The following is a 17,536-nucleotide window of genomic DNA, read 5'->3' on the forward strand; positions in this document are numbered from 1 at the left end:
ACACCATCTCCTCAATATATGGAAGAAGATTCATGTAGAAAGAAATAAAATAAATTACCAAATACCAAAACTAATATTGACGCAAAATAAGCTACTCCCTTTTACAATAGACAACCTTGCCTTTAGAAAATGGGAAAAAAAAGGGATTGAAAGAATAGAAAATTGTTTTTCAGGAAGTAGATTCTTATCCTTTGAACAAATGAGAGATAAGTACAATATAACTGGAGATACAGCGCTGGCATATTACCAACTGAGATCCTACTTGAAAGATAAATTAGGAAGCAACTTGAGTTTACCAGAGGGAAGTAACCTTGAATATGTGATTACAGATACAATGTTAATCAAAAGATTTATAAAAAATATGTATATTAAACTGCAAGAAAAGGAAAATGAGGAAACAAATGGTAAAACTAAACAAAAATGGGAACAAGATTTAAATATAAAGATAAAAAAGGAAACATGGGAGAAGTTATGCTCTGGAACGATGAGAAATACAATAAATACGAGGCTGCGTATGATACAATATAATTGGTTACACAGACTATACATTACACCGCAAAAGTTAAATAAATGGGACCCAACAGTATCTGATAGATGTTTTCGATGTAAAAAAGAAAGGGGAACAACAATTCATGCAATCTGGACATGTGAGAGAGTAGAAAAATTTTGGGATGATCTCAATCAGATATTAAATAAAATAACAGAAAACAATATACCAAAGAATCCAGAGATCTTTCTCCTAAGTAACATAAAAAATAAAGAATTTGGAATTGACTTGGAAGATGCACAAAAAAGATTTGTCAAGATAGCCCTAGCCGTAGCAAAAAAATGTATTATGTCAACCTGGAAATTGGAAGATAATTTGAAAATACAACAATGGTATATAGAAATGAATAAATGTATTCCATTAGAAAAAATAACATATAGTTTAAGAAATAATATTGAAATATTCGAACAAGTATGGGAGCCCTACATTAAATACAATAGCGAAAACCTACCGGGAACAAACATTACCTAAATTGATGGAAGGAGAAGAAAAGAAAAGAATGGACTCAGTAGAATTTCTGGTGTATTTTTGTTGAATGACAACATTGTCTAACTGAATTAATGCAACCTAGATTGTATACCTAAAATGGATGAGAGGGGGGGGGGTGGGGGGGTGGCTTGGGAGGAGGGAGGGGGGAGGGAGAAAAAGTCACTGTAAATGTGTGGAAAAGAAAAAGTGTATATCATGGCTATTGTGATTTATGGTGTGAAAAATAAAAAATTTAAAAAAAAAAATAAAAAAAAAAAAAAATTGAAGCCTAACTGGGATGCTATTTATGTCCACTTTCACATATTTCCTGCATTTGGCATTAGCCACTTTGAAAATCACTGTGATAGGGTTTCACTTTTGAGGGTGAAGCGAACTTTTTAAGTGTTTTCTGTCTTCCAGCTTTACAGCATTCTGCTTTATGCCCCAGGCACTTGCATTTATTGCAGCGTTGATGTCTGTATGGGCAGTCAAGAGTGTAGTGCTACTCATTGCAGTTCCAACAGGCGCTGGGCATGTCACCCTTTTGTTTAGCAGGGTCTGCTGACTTGACTGTCTGAACACAACCACTTGAAGATGGGTGTGCTGCTTCCACCATTTGCTGTCGTGTTTCAGATTAATTAAGCGGAGGCATTCGGCTGTTAATCTTTGAGGAGTCCTATCTGATTCCTGCTCAATCTTTGCTACCAAATGTGTTCTGAGGTCAAATGCGACTGCATTCCTTCTACAAAGATTAGACACTTAAACTGGTCTTCAGTCAGCATAGGAAGTTTAAAATGCTAGCACTGTCGATTCACCATACCCACATATGTCACGAAATGTTCAGTATCTTTCTTAGTCATTTTGAGGCACAGATACCGAATGTTTGTTCACTGAATATCTCTTGAAGCTGAGCTCACGGGGAAGTTTTCGCAGAATGAAGTTTGTGTAGCGCTCGTGTACTCAAGTGCCTAACTTCCACAACAGCCTAATTTTCCAGCCATCATTGAACTTGGCAAAGTTGACTGAAAATAAATCTTCATATTTTTTTGAACCAAGTTTCAAATGTACTTGAGTCTTGGTCAAATGAGAACTCAGTGATAGACCTTATTAAAGCATCTGCCGAATTTGAATTTAACTTCAGGCTCACTTCCTACAGTGGCTGGAGTCCCAACAGACATTTTTTCTGAAATCTTGTCAATTAGCCTCACTTGTATTTCTACTGCTGCTTGAGGTCAGCCACCAGCTGTTCCATTGTGATTGGCATTCCCATCCTCATCGCCAAAATATTGTAAATGCGCTGAATGTTTGTGCTGTGCTCACGTTGTGTGAAATACAATCTTCCACCTCATTAGACTCAGAAAGAAAAGACAGACACCAGTGTTTCCCAAATCCAAAGAATGAACTCTTTTATTTACAGTTAGAGAACTATTTATAGTATTTACAATGCCCTTGGTTCCAAGGGAACTCTTGTGAGCCATCTCACACACGTGACTGGATTAGTTGATTGATGACTCAAGTCCTGAGATCTGGTAACCCCCACTCCTGGCGACAGTGGGGTTGCTCTTTTTAGGGCGTCCTAGCAATTTCTATACACAACTGTATGAATTACTGTAACTGCTTTAAAAGTACAAAGTCTATTTACAGCAGAACCCTTTCTCATTACACTTAGTATTTTGTTATAAATAAGCTTAAACATTTTTGTGTTCAATTTGTGTGCCACTTCAGTGTTGAAAGCCTTTATACAATATGATCCAAACTTCTGCAAGGTGAGAGTAAAATAAAATGATGCATGCTAAAGGATTGATCAAAATTTTAGTTTGAAGTATAAAATACGTTTAAAAGAGGAAATGAAGATGAGATGGGCTTGAAGCAATTTAAGAATGGAACTGGGCAGTTGTATGCAACCTAAGTGAGAGGGCAGTTCAGGATCTGAGTTCACAGAACATGTCAATTTCTCCTTTATCTGTACACTCTTGCGAGCATTCATACAGAATGCTCAGTTTTTATAACTGAGTATATAGAAGCAGATTTGTAACTACACTTCTAAAGCTTGATTTTTTAAAAACTAATTGGCAATGAACCCAGTACAGGCTATGCTAGAGTCTTTGTGATTAATCTTAGAATTCCAATTCTAGCATGACTCTATGATAACATGCTAGAGTGATGTTGGCAATTGTATGTTGGTTGCAAATGGATTATAATTTTATGATAATGTGATGGAAGTAATAGTTGATCAAAGGGGAACTTCAATTCAAGCAATGCGGCAAGATATCTTAGCACATGAGAGTTGATGTCAACAATACTGTCCTCTTTCAGTATTCCATTCAAGTAATTTAAATCTGTATTGGAGAAAACCACAAAGCAGTTTCTAACAAAACAATCAGCAGCTACGAAAGCAATAATTATTTTTCATTTTGAATTGGCTTCTTTGGGTTAGAGACAGTATTTGTTGACAATAGCAAGATTTTCAATTATTTGGAAACCATAGAAACAAAAAATACTTTGTGATCCATAAAATTCTTACAAGATAAGCAGTACAAAACTTTTCTCAGCTTACTTTTATCTACAGTACTTAATCCTACTAGGCAATGTATATTTTAAATTTAAAAATGAGAAGCAAATGTGTTTAGAAATAAAGTGCAAATGTCAAGAGCAGCACAGTTAACTCAGTGCTGTTACAGTGCCAGCGATCGGGACCAGGGTTCAAATCCCACACTGTCTGTAAGGAATTCATACATTCTCCCCATGTCTGCATGGGTTTTCCCTGTGGACTCCAGTTCTTCCCACCATTCTAATTGTACTGGGGGTTGGCATGGGCTCATGGAACAAAAGGCCCTGTAACTGTACTGGATGTTTATGTTTAAATTTCTGTAGATGACAAGGGAATCTCACTCCTCACTTGAGGAGTCTAACTTAAAAGGCCACTTCAGACCTGTGTTATCATTGGGGAAAAAAATAGAAGATTATGGGATTTCTTGACTGGAACTGCTTTATATTTTGTTGCCTGCTAAAGTGCTTCAGAACATCAATGTCAGATTTTTTTTACCAGTTTGTGATAATTTTGCATTATTAATCTTCCAGATGTACTTGATGGCTATAACGGTACAATATTCGCCTATGGGCAAACAGCCTCTGGCAAAACGCACACAATGGAGGTAAGTGATTTCTCACACACTTGAGATCAGCACAAAGAGTGTCTCCAATGTTCATCCATTACTTGTTTTGTTACACATTATTGATGTAGGTTTTCCAATTCTAGATTAATTTGCTGTCAAAAACAAAAGTTTTAATTAAGAAATTATTTAGAACAAATGAATAATAAGCCTTTGAATTCAATCTCTAAAAATTTAAGATTGTGTATTTTAAGAGTTACGGCTCTCTATTTATTCCAATATGGTTTTTGGGTTTCAGCACTATTTTGAAAGTGTGGCAGAGTCTATTGAGTTCTTTAAAAATCTTAGAAATCCAGTGATAGGTGCATGTTATATTGTGTGTTGGATGTCATTTACAGTATAATTTTTTAATTTCTAAATCTAGGGAACGCTTCATGATCCTGATTGTATGGGAATAATTCCCAGAATAGCCCAAGATATTTTTAATTATATTTACTCCATGGATGAAAATTTGGAATTCCACATCAAGGTAAAAGATACTTTAAAACAAAGGTATTTCTGAAAATTACAATGCCAAGACTAGTATTTAACACTATCTTGAGTTTCCTTTGAAGGTAACGTTGGGTCTTTAAAAACTGCTGCATAATTGTTTAAAAATTGACATGATAGACTTGAAAGAAAACAGAAAATGTTAAAGTCAAACCGTGTCATTGGGGAGATAAACAGGCTGATGTTTCAATTCTGATTTTTGCCCCAGAGCTCAATATCTTAAGATAAATGCTTTAAGTTGCTAAGAAAGATAGAGGATAGTGAAAAGATAAAAACACTTAGATCAATACAGCATGTGAACAGCCCATTTGATCTATATGTCTGCACTAAACATTGATCCAAAATTAAACTAAAACTTTACTGCTTGCGTCTGATGCATATTCACGTGTATCTAAAAGCAACTTAAACACTATTATCATTTTATCCACCACTATTGCCTGTTGGCTCTTGGCACCTACTACTACTCTCTGTGGGGAAAATAAACAGTCCCACACATCTCTTTTAAACTCCCCTCCCACCCCCCCCCAAAAAAAATGCATGTTCTCTAGTATGCATTCAGGCACAGTTAGCTTAGCAGCCTGTACAAGGCTGTTACAGTGCCAGCGACCAGAGTTCAAATCTGGTGCTGTCTGTAAGGAGTTTGTACGTTCTCCCCATGTCTGCATGGGTTTCCTCTAGGCACTCCATTTTCCTCCCAACATTCAAAACGTACCAGGGTTGTTGGTTAATCGGGTGGCACAGGCTCGTGGGCCGAAAGAATCTGTTACTGTGCTATGTGTCTAAATGTAAACATTTAAATGTGTGACATTTTTATCCTGGGAAAAATATTTGGACTGTCTACCCCATCAATGCCTCTCAGTTTTAGAAACATTTTTCAAGTCGCTCACCAGCTTCTGATACTCCAGAGAGAGAGAAAAAAAAAGTTAGATCAACCTCTCCCCAAAGCTCATATTCTCTAATTCAGGCAACAGACTGGTAAGGTTTTCCAAAGTCTCCACATCTTTCCTGGAATGGGGTAAATGCAGCCTTACCAAGGTTTTGTATAGCTTCGATATTACTTCCTCACTTTTATACTCAATGCCTTGCTCAATGAAGACAAGTATGCCTTTTTTAAAAAAAAAACCTCCCTATCTACCTGTGTGGCCACCTTCAGGGAGCCATAGACCTGAACTCCAGATCCTGAATATCCATTCTATAAAGAGTCCTGCCATTAGCAATGCACTTTCCCCTTACATTTTTGTGATAGGTGTGTACCAAAGTATTCAAATAATTATTTTAAAAAGATGACTTCACCTACCCATACACAGTGGTAATATGATATAACATCCTATTTAAGCTTGGAGAAAATTAGATACAACATTAAAGATAGAAAGTTTCAATTTGTAAAGATATGGGGCCCACTCATAGATTACTATCACGATTGGAAGAATTAAGAATCTTGAATGTTTCGGAGATTCTCTGTCCGATGTCTGGAGGTCGCTCTCTGATTTCATAATTTCTCTTTTCTTTTAAAAAGATTACCTTGATTAGTAGGAGGAGGTAGACTAGATTTAGTGTTTAAGTTCTTTTTATCAATTTTTAATTTGGCAAATATGGGTTTCAATATGGTTTTCACAGATTAATTCAATAACTTGTTTCTCGTGAATTAATATAGTTCCATCCTTTGGTACTTGTGTATACATGTGAGATGATTTGTTATGTGTTTACCTTAAAATTTTGTATGCAAGTTTATATGTTCAGCTCAATTTAAAAAAAAATTAAAAGAGACATTGGGGACAGAAAAGAAAAAAAAATATATTTAAAAGAAAAGAAAGGTGCTGTTAAATTTGCTAAAAAAAAGAGTAAAGAGGTATCCTGGAATTTCCATAGACAAAATTATTGTAATGCAGCAAGATTTCTTGATTCTATTATTTTTCTTGATTGTCTAGACCCTTCTCGTGGACATCTGTGATGCCCTCCAGATTCCTGGTACTAGATGGTGATTCTTCACATGACATCTTGTCGCTGTTTACTACTTTTTTGTTATCCCCTCTCCACCTACTCAGAACAAGTGTAGGTTTCCCCTTATCCCTATTTTCGACAAGTCTCTGCTTTTAACTAATTAATCTCCCAAAATTCTACAAATGTCAACAGTATTCCACCACCAGATCATTCTTTCCACAACTCCCTGGTATGCTCTTCCATCTGCACCAACTACTTCCTCTCTCATGGCATATCCCAACTCCCAAGCAATCCTTTCAGGCGAAGCATCAATTCACCTGAACCTTCTAATTTAGTGTATTGCATTTGGTATTCATAATGTTCCTCTGGAGAAACCAAATGCAGATTCAATAATTGATTGTTTTACAAATGATCTCAATTCAGTCCACAAGGATTATCCTATGCTTTGCCTCCTGTTATTTGAACTCTCTCTCTGACCTCAGTCTCAATTCAGGGTCTAGCAATGTCCAAAGTAAATTGAGGCGCACCTCCCTTCTGATTTTGTTGTAGACAGATTTGATTTTTTTTTTGAAGAGGTGTCAAAGAAGATTGAGGGCAGGAGAATTAGGCATTGTCAATGTGAACTTTAACAAGGCCTTTGACCCAGTCTGGTCTGGAAGGTCAGATAACATGAAATCAGGACTCAGCTGGCCAAATAGATTCAGCATTGGCTTTTAGGAGCCAGAGGCTAGTAGTGGAGGGTTCTTACTCGGATTTGAGGTTGGTGATCATTGTTTGTGCTGCAGGGATCTGTACTGTTGTTTGTTATCTTTTTTAAGGACTTAAATGAAAATGTAGTTATCATGCAGATGACATCAAAATGGTGGCATAGTGGACAGTGAAGAAGGTTATCTGAGGTTTCAACAGCATCTAATGGTGCAAGGAATGGCAGATGGAATTTAACTCAACTGTGAGGTCAGTTAACCAGGGCAGGACTTCACAGTGAATGTGGAGTGAGTTGAACAGAGGAAGCCGGACTTAGAGGTACAGTACATAGTTCTATGAAAGTGACAATAAGCTGCCCTCATCAGTGTAGAATACAGGAAAGTTGTGCTGCATCTCTACAAGATATTGGTGAGACCACAAGTAGCATTGTGCACAGTTCTGTTCGGCCAGCAACAGGAAGGATGCCATTAAACCAAAAAGGTACAGAAGAGATTCACTAGCTATTGTCAGGGCTGTTGGACGTCAATAATGAGTGCCTCGACGGGCTGAGGCTTTTCTTTCCTGGAGTGTAGGAGGCTGAAAAGTGGGGGTTGCTTTTGCATTCATTGAAGTGGTGGGAGAAGAAAGCTGAGCAGAGATTAAATCAATATAATAAAAGACCAAGAATTACTTCAAGTTTTAGAAATAAAAAGAGATTTGAGGAAAATCCCTTCTAAACAATGGCATAATGTTTTAAAAGAAATCTTGCTTGGATAGGCACTTGAAGTGTGATTTAATAAAAGTTGATGGATTGAAATGAGAATATTTAAATTAATAGCTCCATTTTGACATGAATGCATTAAATAACCACTATCTTTATTGAAATTTCTGATTCCATGATAGTGAACTAGTTAGGTGTTTACAATAATCTGTCCAGAACTAATCCCTTTTTACTGGTTATTTGCAGGTTGAAACTAAGTTGACCACGACTGTGTGATTTTTTTTTTTAAACATTTTTCATGTGTTGATTAGTCCAGAAACCTAAAAATCAAAATTACATTTCAAAATATCCAGAAGAATACAGTTGCAGGTGTTGGAAATATTCAGCACATTAAACTTCTGATGGAAGGGTATTGACCTGGGCATTAACTCTATTTTTCTCTCTCTACAAATGCTTTTGATCTGCAGAGTATTTCCAGCCTTTTGTGTTTCCAGCTTTTAAAATAAATTTAAGTTACAATAGCTATTTCTCTGCAACTAACTGTCTTGATTATTTTCTTTTAGGTTTCATATTTTGAAATTTATTTGGACAAGATTAGGGACCTTTTGGATGGTAAGTTGATGAAAAGTCATCTTTTTGAATTCTAACAACACAAATTAGGTGCTTTCTTTTATGCGTTAATTAAATTTGGACCAACCCCTTCATCCCTAGAATCAACCTGGTGAACCTCCTCTGCACCGCCTCTAAAGCCAAGTTCATCCTTCCTCAAGTAAGGAGACCAGAACTGCACATAGAACTCCAGATGCAGCCTCACCAGTAACTCTCTGGTCCTAAATTCCATTGGCCTTCTTGAGAGCCTGCTGCACCTTCAAAATAATTTTTTGTGATTTATGTACAAGTACTCCCAAGTACTACTTTATGGCAGCAGGCTGCAATCGCTTGCCATTTAAATAATATTCTGATCTTCCATTTTTCCTCCCAAAGTGGGAGACCCATGCCCACTCACTCAACCTTAACATTGGTGGACCCAGCACCGACCCCTGCTAAGTCACCACCCAGAAAGCGATGCCTTGTATGCCAGGATATTGTTCATTGACCTTTAGCTCGGAGTTCAACATGATCATACCTTGGAAGCAAGATAAACTGTCTGAAACTGGATTCTGGACTTCTTGAGGGAAAAACCATGGTCTTACCAGGGTGGCAGCAAGTCTTCAAGCCCCATCGCACTGGCGCACTTTGGGCTGTGTGCATAGTCCATTACTATTCACACTGCTGACTCATGGCACCCTGTCAGATTCAGTTCTAACTAAATCATCTAATTTGTGGTTGATACCCCAGTAGTTGACCTCATCAGCAACCATGATGAGTTGGCTTGTAGAGAGTTGAAAAGGCTTGTAGAATGTGGGAACAACAACCAGAGTCTCAATGTGGATGAGACCTAGAAGATGATAGTGGAGTTCAGGAGGTCAAGGTTGACCATTTTCCATTTCACATTTGTGGTTCTTTCGTGGAGTGAGTGGAAAGCACAAAGCTCCTTGGTGTGCACATAAAGAATGAGGTATCCTAGACTCACAGCTCCACCTCATTAGTCAGAAAGGTACAACAGTGCTTACACTTACAAAGGAGATTGAGGAAGGCAAGGCTATTAGCCTCCATATTGATAATTTTTGCAAGAGCATATCTGAGAGTTTCCAGTCTGATTGCATCATTGTGTAGTGTGGTAGGTGTAAAGAATTGGGCCCAAAGTCAAGACAGATCATCAAAACAGACATGATCACTGGGGTCACCCTTTCCTCTATTGATGACATTTATAGGATCGTTGCTTAAATAGGGTTCAAAGAATTATGGAAGACCACTACCATCAAGGAGGTACAGGAACATCAAAATTAGGATTGCCAGACTGGAAAATAGGCTGTGAGATTGATGAACAGAAGCTTGTAACTGAGTATTTATTTATATTAAATTATATTTTTATGTACATATGTGATAGCTATGTACTGTGTATTGTGTGTGCACCATGGTCTGGAGAAACACTATTCTGTTGGGTTGTATATGCACAGTACCATTTGAACTTGACTCTCAAAATGAATGCTAACATTGCATTTGCATTCCTCACTACTCACTCAACCTGTAAATTAAGCTTTTGCGATCCCTGCACTAGGACTTGCAAGACCCTTTGGACTTGAGGTTACTGAATTCTCTTTATTTAGAAAATATTTCTTTCACCAAAGTGCATGGTCATACACTTCTTTGACTATTCTCCCAACCAGTCCAAGTCCTTCTGCAGACTCTCTGCTTCCTCTGCATTACTTGTAATTCTTCCTATCTTTGAATCATCTGCAAACTTTGCCACAGGGTCATCTACTCCATCATCCAGGTCATTAACCTATAACGTAAAAAGTAGTGGACCCTTGCAGAACACCACTAGTTACTGGCAACCAGCCAAAAAAGGCCCCCTGTATTCCCACTCTGCCTTCTGCCAGTTGGCCAAATCTTTATTCATGCTAGTACTTTTCCTGTAATACCAGGTGCTCCAATCTTGTTTTGCAACCTTCTGAAAATTCAAATTAAAAAAAACCCACCGTCTTTCCTTTGTTCTGCTTGTCTCTTCCTTGAAGAATTCTCACAGATTTGTCAGGCAAGTTCTCCCTGAAAAGAAACTGTACTGACTTTGGCCTATTTTATCACATCTTCGAACTAGCCCAAATTCTCATCCTTAAGAGTGAGCTCTTAAAATCTTGCTAACCGCTGAAGTGAAGCTAACTGGCTTAAAACCCCTTGTCCTTTGCCTCTCTCCCTACTTGGAGTTGGAATTTGCCAGTTCCCTAGAACCATTCATGACTCAAATGATTCTTGAAATTTCACAATCTCTTTAGCTATGTCTTTTAGAACCCTGGAGTGCAGTCCGTCCTGAGTGATTTAACAACCTTCAGATTTTCCAGCTTCCCAACTATCTTTCATTATTAATAGTGACTATACTCACTTCTGCCCCTGACACACTGGAATATCTTGCAAGTCATTGATGTCTTCCACAGTTAGGATTGTCACTGAATACAGATTTAGTTCATCAGCTATTTCTTTGTTCCTCATTGCAATTTCTTCTACTTCATTTTCCAGCAATCTGATGTCCATTCTTTCCTCTCGTTTACTCTCTATATATTTTTATATCCTTTGGTATAATCTTTTATGTTATTGGCTAACTTACATTAATCTCTTCTTTTTGCTTTATTGCCATTTTTAAAAAGTTTTTAAAAGCTTACCAATCCCCTAGCTTCTTGGTAATATTTCAAATATTGAATGCTCTCTCTTTTTGCTTTTGTGGTTTATGATTTATTAGCTGTGGTTGTGTCACCCTCCATTTCAAATACTTCTTTGGGATGTATCTGCATCTTCCAAAATAGTTCCAAGAAATTTTTGCTATCGCTGCTCCACCATCATCCCTGTTTGCATTACCCTTCCAACTCATTCCCCTGTGGTTATCTCTACTCAACTGTAATACCAAATGCAGTTGATGATTAAAGTTTCTTAGATTAGTGACCTTCCATCAGGAATAGAAAAATTGAAAACACAATTTTAAATTGCAGAGAGGGGGGTGGTAAGAACAAATGAAGCACTGGGATAGGATAGATCAAGATAGAAGTAGTGATGGTGTTGCCTGAAAAATGGTAGTCAAGCTTGTTCAGTGTTGTTCTGTCTTAAAGAGAAATTGGGGAAGGTGTTTGAAAATAAGAGAAGAGGAAGAAAATTACTGAATCTGAGATACAGGTCATAACATTTGATGTAAATTTGGAATACTACAAAGCTGTCATATCTATCAGGTCAGGGGTAGCTTGCAGAGAGAAAAACAAAGTTAATGCTCCAAGTTGATAACCTTGCATTGAACAGGAAGAACAAGTTGTATGACATTATTAATCGCTATCCAAAGGGTTGTAAAGCACCAAGTCTAAAAGTAAGATTGTGTCAATTGTACTTGCGATGGATTTGATTAAAACTGTAAAATTCTGCACAATAATGCTAAATCACCAATGCCTTGAGATAACTAATATTTTAAAGTAAGTTTGTCCAGTAAAGTTCTGCTCCATTTCCTTTTCTGATTCAATTCAATTTCCCCAGATTATAATACAAATGAAAGTCTAATATATTTTTAGATCAAGTAATTTCCTGCTCCACAATACAGTATAAGCATTACAAATCCAATAATGTCCAATTTTTTTTTCTTTAAGTTACGTTGTTTGCTTAGTCTGTGTGTGCACTTTTTAGAAAACCAGAGGTATTATCAAGAAAACACTTGGTTTGTCAGTTTCACCTTGTCTGCAAGAGTGATCCCGAATTACCAGTCATCTGCCACTTTGTTTGCTCCATTTCTACTCTTTGACATTTCCTTCTTACGCCACCCCCCCCCCCTTCCCCATGCATATCCCTGAATGATGTCCAGTGTATCCAATTAACATCAGCTGAAATTCCATTCATTAGTTAAATACCTCAGGATTTATAATGTAACTTTTTTCTTTCAGTAGATGTGACTGTAACTGCTTCATTTTGATTTTTTTCTACCTTTTGAATTTGAAGTAATTATCGAGACATCTTTGCTCTGTGTAACATCTCAGATGTTCCTTCTGTTTTTAAAAAAATTTTATTTAAGAATTTTGCAAAATAAACACATACAATCTAATCTATAAGAAAAATCCCTACTACCCCCACCTCCCACCTAACCCAACCCCCTTCAGAGCTTTAAAAAACACAATTATACCGGGTTTTAAATGGTTGCTGTTTGGTGTGCCAACCTTTTACATCTCTAATAGAAACATTTATTTAACATCCAAACCCATACATTCCAAATACAGACTCCACATTTTAATAAAAAAAATTATTTTGCAAATTATGTTATCCTTTCCAAATAAAGACATGATTATATTTCATTATGCCATCAATTCAACATAATTTCTCCATGTAATAGCTATAAATTTTCTAGCTACAGCCAACCCTAAACGTATAAATGTAATCTGAGATTTATCCAATCGCAATAATTATGTATTCATATAACCCATTAAACATACCCACGGGTCAAGCTACAGATCTAAAATAAATCACGTAAAAAACTTAATAAGTTTTTCCCAAAAAGGTCTGACTTTTGTACATTGAGTATAGGAAGGTACCTGTCTGTTCTCCACATCGAAAACAGATCTGAATCCATATTTTTTCAGCTTTTCAGGAGTTAAATACAACTGATGTAAAAAAAATTATAATTACCCAAACTATATCATACATTAATTTGCTTCGTGACACTTATCAACACACATGGTTGACCACTCCTCCAAAGATAGAGGAATAACTAGATCCTTCTCCCATTTATTTTCATTTCATATATATATATATATATATATATATATTTATATATATATATCAACCTTCGACATCTTTTCCTGTAGTAATGTATACATTTCTGAAACAAATCCCTTCTTCCCCTTGTCAGCAATTAATTTCTCAAATTTTGTTTGACCAGGCAATACTAACTCTCGTCCAAAACTTTCTGACAATAAATCTCGTACTTGATAGTAAGCAAATAAAGTGCCAAACTTCTCTCTAAACCTATTGAAAGAAAGAAATACACCTCCTTCAAAACAATCCTCCATTAATATCACATCTTTTGATTCCCAATTTTTAAAATATCCCTTCTGTTCTTGGCCCTTTTTGCAGTTTAAAACATCCTTGTTTTCTCACTTTCTGATTTGGTGAAGGTAAAGTTTTCCTTCTCCATTGATACAGCTTGACCTGCAAAGTCTTCAGGCATTTATTGCTTTTGTTTCTTGACATTTAACTTTGAAACATTTTTAGAAAGCAAAATAAAGATTGTGTATAAATCAGGTTACTTTAGAGAGTCGTAATACTAATAGTTTTTTTAACCATTAAATTCTGAAGTGGTCAGACAAACAATAGATAGGATTTGGAATTCCCTCACTGTGAGGGTAATTGAAATAAATTGACCCAGATTTTCGGGGGGGGGGGTGGGCGGGAAAGCCTTAAAAGCATGATTAGAGCAGTGCTGTTGCAGTGCCTTTAACCCAAGTTAATCCGCCACTGTTTGTACATTCAAATTGTGATTGCATGTGTTTCCTGCAGGTGCTCCGGCTTCCTCCGCATTCTAAAGATTTACTAGTTAATTAATCACATGGATATAATTGGGCAACATGGGCTTGCAGACCTATGGAGAAAGAGCAGGGTCATGGGTTGATGAATTGTACTTCATGCAATACATATAGGTGGGGATTTGGCTTTTTGTATCGTAGCAGTTCATTGATTCTATAATTCCACACCAAATTAGTTTTAAATGTTAGATGGGTTGAGAACACTTTATTATGGCTTAGCATTCTTTAGAAACTGTCTTACCTTATTCAATAAGGTTAAATTTCAGATTCAAAATTCTCTTCAATTCACTGATCTCTGCTAATTCCATTGCAGGCTGCATGGGCAACAACATTTGAATGTTTGGTTTAACTTCCATGTTCTTATTTGTGAAGTTATAATAATTTCCTTCACCGCTGTAAGCATGATTTAGACCATTAACTATTTCTAAAAATCTTAGCTATTAAATCCACATGAAGAGATGGAAAGTATATTATTAAATATACTCGTATTTATATAAATATTTTGAGGAAATGTTGGATAATGAGAGAATATTTTTCTTTTCAGTATCCAAGACCAATCTCTCTGTCCATGAAGATAAAAATAGAGTACCTTATGTGAAAGTGAGTGAAGTATACCAACTGCATTATTCACCATGATATTCTGAAATTATTTTGTGTATATAATTGCCTTTATTATTCCTTTCCCTCTAATACAGGGTTGCACCGAACGTTTTGTTTGCAGTCCTGATGAGGTCATGGATACAATTGATGAAGGAAAATCTAACAGACACGTAGCAGTTACAAGTAAGCGTGGCCTCTATTTGTTCTTTTATTGGCAATGTTGAAAGGACATGAAAGTGATTAGCTTTAAATTTTTATCACCATAGTCTTAATTTTGCAGCTGTTATAATTTGACTTCAGTTGCATCTTTTCAGAAAATACTGTTTTATTGTTCATCTATCTGGATGTTGTGGTTCATGTGATCTAATGTAGATTAGATTAGATCACAGGAACCACTGATCCTGTGATACACTGGATAAACTCAACGGGTCATGCAGCATCTAAAGGAAGCAATATTTCAGCCCTGAACCCTTCATCAAGGTATGAGCAAAAAGCAGGCAGATGCCTGAATAAAAAGATGGGTGGGAGGGGGAGATGCACCAGCCAATAGGCAAAAGATCATGGGTGGGAGGGGAAATTTTTTTTAAAAAGTCTGAGAAGGGGGAGAGGATAGTTCTCTGAATGGAGAGGGTAGGGTTGGGGAACTGGAAGTCGAGTGGACCCTTTTGGGAAAATTACTCAGTTGACTGGATGGTGAATGATGGAACATTTTCTCTTCTTTCGTCTGTTTTTATCAATTTGACGTACCAATTAGTTTTACAATTTTTAGAGATTTGGTGCTTCAAGTTAATTACCTTGCTTTATCTAAAAGCATTAATCAATAAAATTAAATTGAATGTCTGATTCAATTAATTAACCTAGTGAGCTATAATGATATTTAACAATAGTGAGTTCACTATCTACACATGATCCCACATTCTCTTTCCCCTCACACACCCAACTTTCTGTAGGGACTGCTCCCTCTGGAACTCCCTTGTCAATCATCCCTTGCCACTAATCACCCCCTCAGTACCTAATAACAGGGACCTCCAAGCGGCCAACCTTTTAATTAAGACACCATTCCGTTACTGACATGTTTATTCATGTCCTTGTGCACTGCCAAATTGAGGCTCCCTGCAAGTTGGAGGAACAAAACTTAATATTTTGTCTGGGCACTCTCCAACCAGACAGCATTAATGTTGACTTTTCCAGTTTCCATGAAACCCCTCTCCCATGTTACTCTCTCCCAAGCCTTCTGTCTCCTTTCCTCCAGCTCCCCATCCCATTGCCTTTATATTCAGGGAACTACTTCCTCCTGCTATCAGATTTTTCTCTTCTACCATCTCCCCATAACCTTTTGCCTGTTAGCCTGTATTCTTCCCTCCTCTCCTCTCTGAATCTTTTAATTCAGCCACCTGTCTGCTTTTTGCTCATACAGGTTGTTCCTCTTTAATCCACTGATGTTGGGATCTGGCCTCAGAAAATGCCAGAAAACGGAAATTGACCCCTAAGGGAACCCCCTTTGTAAGCATATCAAAGGTAGAACAAAGCCTAAAAATGGAAATAATACTGTGGGGCGGCATAGCAGTTAGTGCAATGCCTTTACAATGCCAGTGATTGGGTCTGGGTTCATGTCCCATGCTGTCTTTAGGGAATTTGTACTATCAATGGCAGATTCAAACATGGCAGTTACCGGACCACAGCACTGGATAAGAGAGGTACAACCTGGACTTTGACAAAGGGCTCAGGTCTGAATTGTTGGTTACCCTTTACTTCATTTTGATCCTGCATGACCTGCTGAGTTTCTCCAGCACTTTTATGTATTGCACTGCAATCCCAGTGTCTGCAGACTTTCCTGTATTATTGAATTTATAGACATGCACATTGTGCACCAGCATCACCTACGGCTCCTAGAAAGCTTCCATTAGCGCCATCTCCGCTCCATCCTCAACATTCATTGGAATGACTTCATCACCGACATCGAAGTACTCGAGCTGGCAGAGTCCACAAGGATCGAATCCACGCTGCTGAAGACCCAACTACGCTGGGTGGGTCACGTCTCCAGAATGGAGGACCATTGCCTTCCCAAGATCGTGTTCTATGGCGAGCTCTCCACTGGCCACCGAGACAGAGGTGCACCAAAGAAGAGGTACAAGGACTGCTTAAAGAAATCTCTTGGTGCCTGCCACATTGACCACCGCCAGTGGGCTGATATCGCCTCCAACCGTGCAGTTCGGCGGGCAGCAACCTCCTTTGAAGAAGACCGCAGAGCCCACTTCACTGACAAAAGACAAAGGAGGAAAAACCCAACACCCAACCCCAACCAACCAATTTTCCCTTGCAACAGCTGCAACCGAGCCTGCCTGTCCCGCATCGGACTTGTCAGTCACCAACGAGCCTGCAGCTGACGTGGACATACCCCTCCATAAATCTTCATCCACGAAGCCAAGCCAAAGAAAAGAAATATATATATATATATATATATATATATATATTCTTGCTGCAGCCAAACAGGGACATCATTAAAAAAGACTACAATAGTGTACATGATTTAAATTTAAAAAATACAAAAGAGATTGAATATTCAGTTATTCTAGTGGAAGAAAAAAAATGTTATACTTTTGTAATTGGATTGTAAATCCAATTCATTTATTTGTTAACATTCCAGATGAAAAAGTTATTCCTAAGGGAGGTGAATTTAATCCTTTTGGGATACCACTGCTCCATAACGTGGTGACTAAATCTTTGGTTTTGCAAATGTAGCAGAAATGGTGTTAAGTGCACAGAA

At 37.4% G+C, this 17,536-nt stretch overlaps 1 protein-coding gene across 1 annotated transcript in view; it reads left to right on the forward strand.

Annotated features, from left to right (window-relative positions):
- LOC138751751 (kinesin-1 heavy chain) overlaps nt 1–17,536 on the forward strand; it is a 166,260-nt gene that overhangs the window by 83,167 nt on the left and 65,557 nt on the right. The window contains exons 3-7 of the mRNA XM_069914457.1: nt 4,097–4,170; nt 4,553–4,657; nt 8,587–8,635; nt 14,714–14,769; nt 14,865–14,952. Coding sequence (XP_069770558.1) covers nt 4,097–4,170; nt 4,553–4,657; nt 8,587–8,635; nt 14,714–14,769; nt 14,865–14,952 — 372 coding nt within the window. The remainder of the gene's footprint in view (nt 1–4,096; nt 4,171–4,552; nt 4,658–8,586; nt 8,636–14,713; nt 14,770–14,864; nt 14,953–17,536) is intronic.

This window comes from Narcine bancroftii, chromosome 1, assembly GCF_036971445.1.
Source record: "Narcine bancroftii isolate sNarBan1 chromosome 1, sNarBan1.hap1, whole genome shotgun sequence".
NCBI lineage: Eukaryota > Metazoa > Chordata > Chondrichthyes > Torpediniformes > Narcinidae > Narcine > Narcine bancroftii.